The sequence below is a fragment of the Terrapene carolina genome, unplaced genomic scaffold (assembly GCF_002925995.2).
Source record: "Terrapene carolina triunguis isolate 2854851 unplaced genomic scaffold, T_m_triunguis-2.0 Scaffold35338, whole genome shotgun sequence".
NCBI lineage: Eukaryota > Metazoa > Chordata > Testudines > Emydidae > Terrapene > Terrapene triunguis.
The window spans coordinates 5,379-7,754 of record NW_020699689.1 but is presented as its reverse complement, the minus strand read 5'-3'; the positions used below and the strand labels follow the sequence as shown (position 1 = coordinate 7,754).

General features: G+C 45.4%; 1 protein-coding gene across 1 annotated transcript in view; it reads right to left on the bottom strand.

Annotated features, from left to right (window-relative positions):
• Window positions 1-474: 474 nt before the first annotated feature.
• The window catches only part of LOC112120693 (zinc finger protein 883), a 3,983-nt gene continuing 2,081 nt past the window's right edge, over window positions 475-2,376 (bottom strand). The window contains exon 3 of the mRNA XM_029914352.1: window positions 475-2,229. Coding sequence (XP_029770212.1) covers window positions 1,809-2,229 — 421 coding nt within the window. The 3' untranslated portion in view covers window positions 475-1,808. The remainder of the gene's footprint in view (window positions 2,230-2,376) is intronic.

Here is a 2,376-nt window from a genome sequence, read left to right as displayed (position 1 = left end):
TGCACTACAATTTTAAGTTGAACTAGGTGGCTGATGTCCACACTACCCTCCTTCTGTTGGTGGTGCATGTCCTTACCAGGAGCACTTCCACAGGGAGATCCACACCCACAGTCCAGTCAGCTGCTGTGCTCCCGGTGGGGAACTGAGAGCCCGGGGGGAGGGAGGGGGCGCAGGGCTCCCAGCGGGGAGTCTGAGTGGCAGCCCAAATTGGGAGCCTGGGTGTCAGCCTGGCTTGGAGCAGAGACCCGGCAGCAGCCTGGCTGGGGAGCTGGGCCTTCTTATCAATTTCATGGCTGCGGTGGAAGTAAGCCAACAGCCGATGTAAGTAACAGTGTCTACACTGATACTGCGTCACCCTAACTCCACTGACATAACCCCTATGCTTCTCATGGAGGTGGATTTATTATGTTGGTGTAGTAGGGCCCTTATGTTGGTGAGAGCAAGGCTGTAGTGTGTACACTGACATAGTTAGGTCAACATAAGCTGCCTTATGATGATGTAACTGTGTAGTGTAGACCAGGGCTAAGTTTGTAGATTTCCCAGTGTCAAACACAATGACCCATGCTTTGAAGTCAGCATGCTTCTTCATTTACCGCTCCAAGGCTCCAATCCCGATACAAGAATAGTACCATTATGCATTCATTTGAGCATTCCAAGCAATCTTTCATTAGTTGAAATGAAGTTTACACATCAAATAAATTCTCATCCTAATACAATCACATGCTTTTGATTTAGGGTTAACTAAGTGTAGGGACATAGATAATGTAAGGTTATCGCAATCAACAGGTTTATGGATAAGCGAGAACAATTATATTACATTTCCTCTGAAATATACCAACACAGAAGTGAATTGACCTGATCACATTACAATACCTTTTGACACTCTGTTGATTTCTCTTAGCATGTAAGTGAATTAGGCTGCTGCCTTGGTCTGAGCTGGCAACCTGATAGACAGCATCACAGCTCCTTTCTAGACTTCAAGAGTATTAGCCTCTGAGAGCTGAGGACACTGCATCAAGTGACATTTTGGGAAGTAGACGGGCAGAATGTGAAGAAGATAAACTTAGAAGGTAACACTGCAACAGGATGGAATCCCTACAAATCACCCATCACCTTCAGGTGCCACAGAGGCTGAAACCACACTTTTTCCACCCTGCTTCTGCTCTTTGTTATATTTAAATGTATTTTAAATGAGGAAAATGATTCAAAACATCTTCAGCACACCCAAATTCAACATGTGAACAACTCGGAATGAGACAATCTGTTCCAAAGGGTGAACTCCGTGGCTCTAACAGTCACTTTGCAGTGGGAGGAAGAGCATAAATGTAATGCTCCAGATTGGCTTTGACTAGGAAACGGAGACTGGGTCAGGTCATAAGGAAACGTGCTAGAGAACCCTGGACACTAGACATGAGCAATGTTGTTACTGTAAGATTAGTTGTGTTTTCACATCAGGATAGCTAACATGAGCTACCTAACTCCATGGAAAATCCTACTGGGGATGAGGCCTAGGTAGATTGTTACGCTGATATAGCTAGTTGAGATCACCCTTATCTCCCACACCTTGAGCTGACTGACATTCCTGGCAGGAGGGACACACATTCCCATGAGTCATAGGACTATGGAGTTTTACAGAAAGGCCCATGAGATTCACTCCAAAGAAGGGCTAGCTGCAAAAGAAAAAGTGGGAAACCACATGAGGGCCCACGGTGAAGCAAATGGTGCAAACAGCCTTAACGGTCTGGATGTCGGAATTAGGAAAAGTATTAGAGGGGAAAAAAACATTTGTCAGCCCTAAATATGGTTTTTTATGATTTATCATTTCCCTTGTGGACTTTCTGATGCCTAACAAGTTGTGAGCTCTCAGTAAAGCGTTTCCCGCACTGGCTGCATTCATAGGGTTTCTCCTCGCTGTGGATTCTCTGATGTCTAAGGGCTGAGCGCCAAGTGAAGGTTTTTCCACACTCGCTGCATTCATAGGGTCTCTCTCCTGTGTGGATTCTCCCATGATTCATAAGGTGTGAGCATTGAGAGGTTTTCCCACACTCAGTGCATTGATGGCGTTTCTCTCTTGTGTGGATTCTCTGATGTTTAGTGAGGGTTGAGTGCTCTGCAAACCTTTTCGTGCACTCGGTGCATTCATAGGATTGCCCGCCTGTGTGGCTTCTCTGATGTGTAATAAGGTGTGAGCTCTCAGTAAAGGTTTTCCCGCACTCACTGCATTCATAGGAATCAGGGGGTAGCCGTGTTAGTCTGTATCTACAAAAACAACAAGGAGTCTGGTGGCACCTTAAAGACTAACAGATTTATTTGGGCATAAGCTTTCGTGAGTAAAAACCTCACTTCTTCGGATGCATCCGAAGAAGTGAGGTTTTT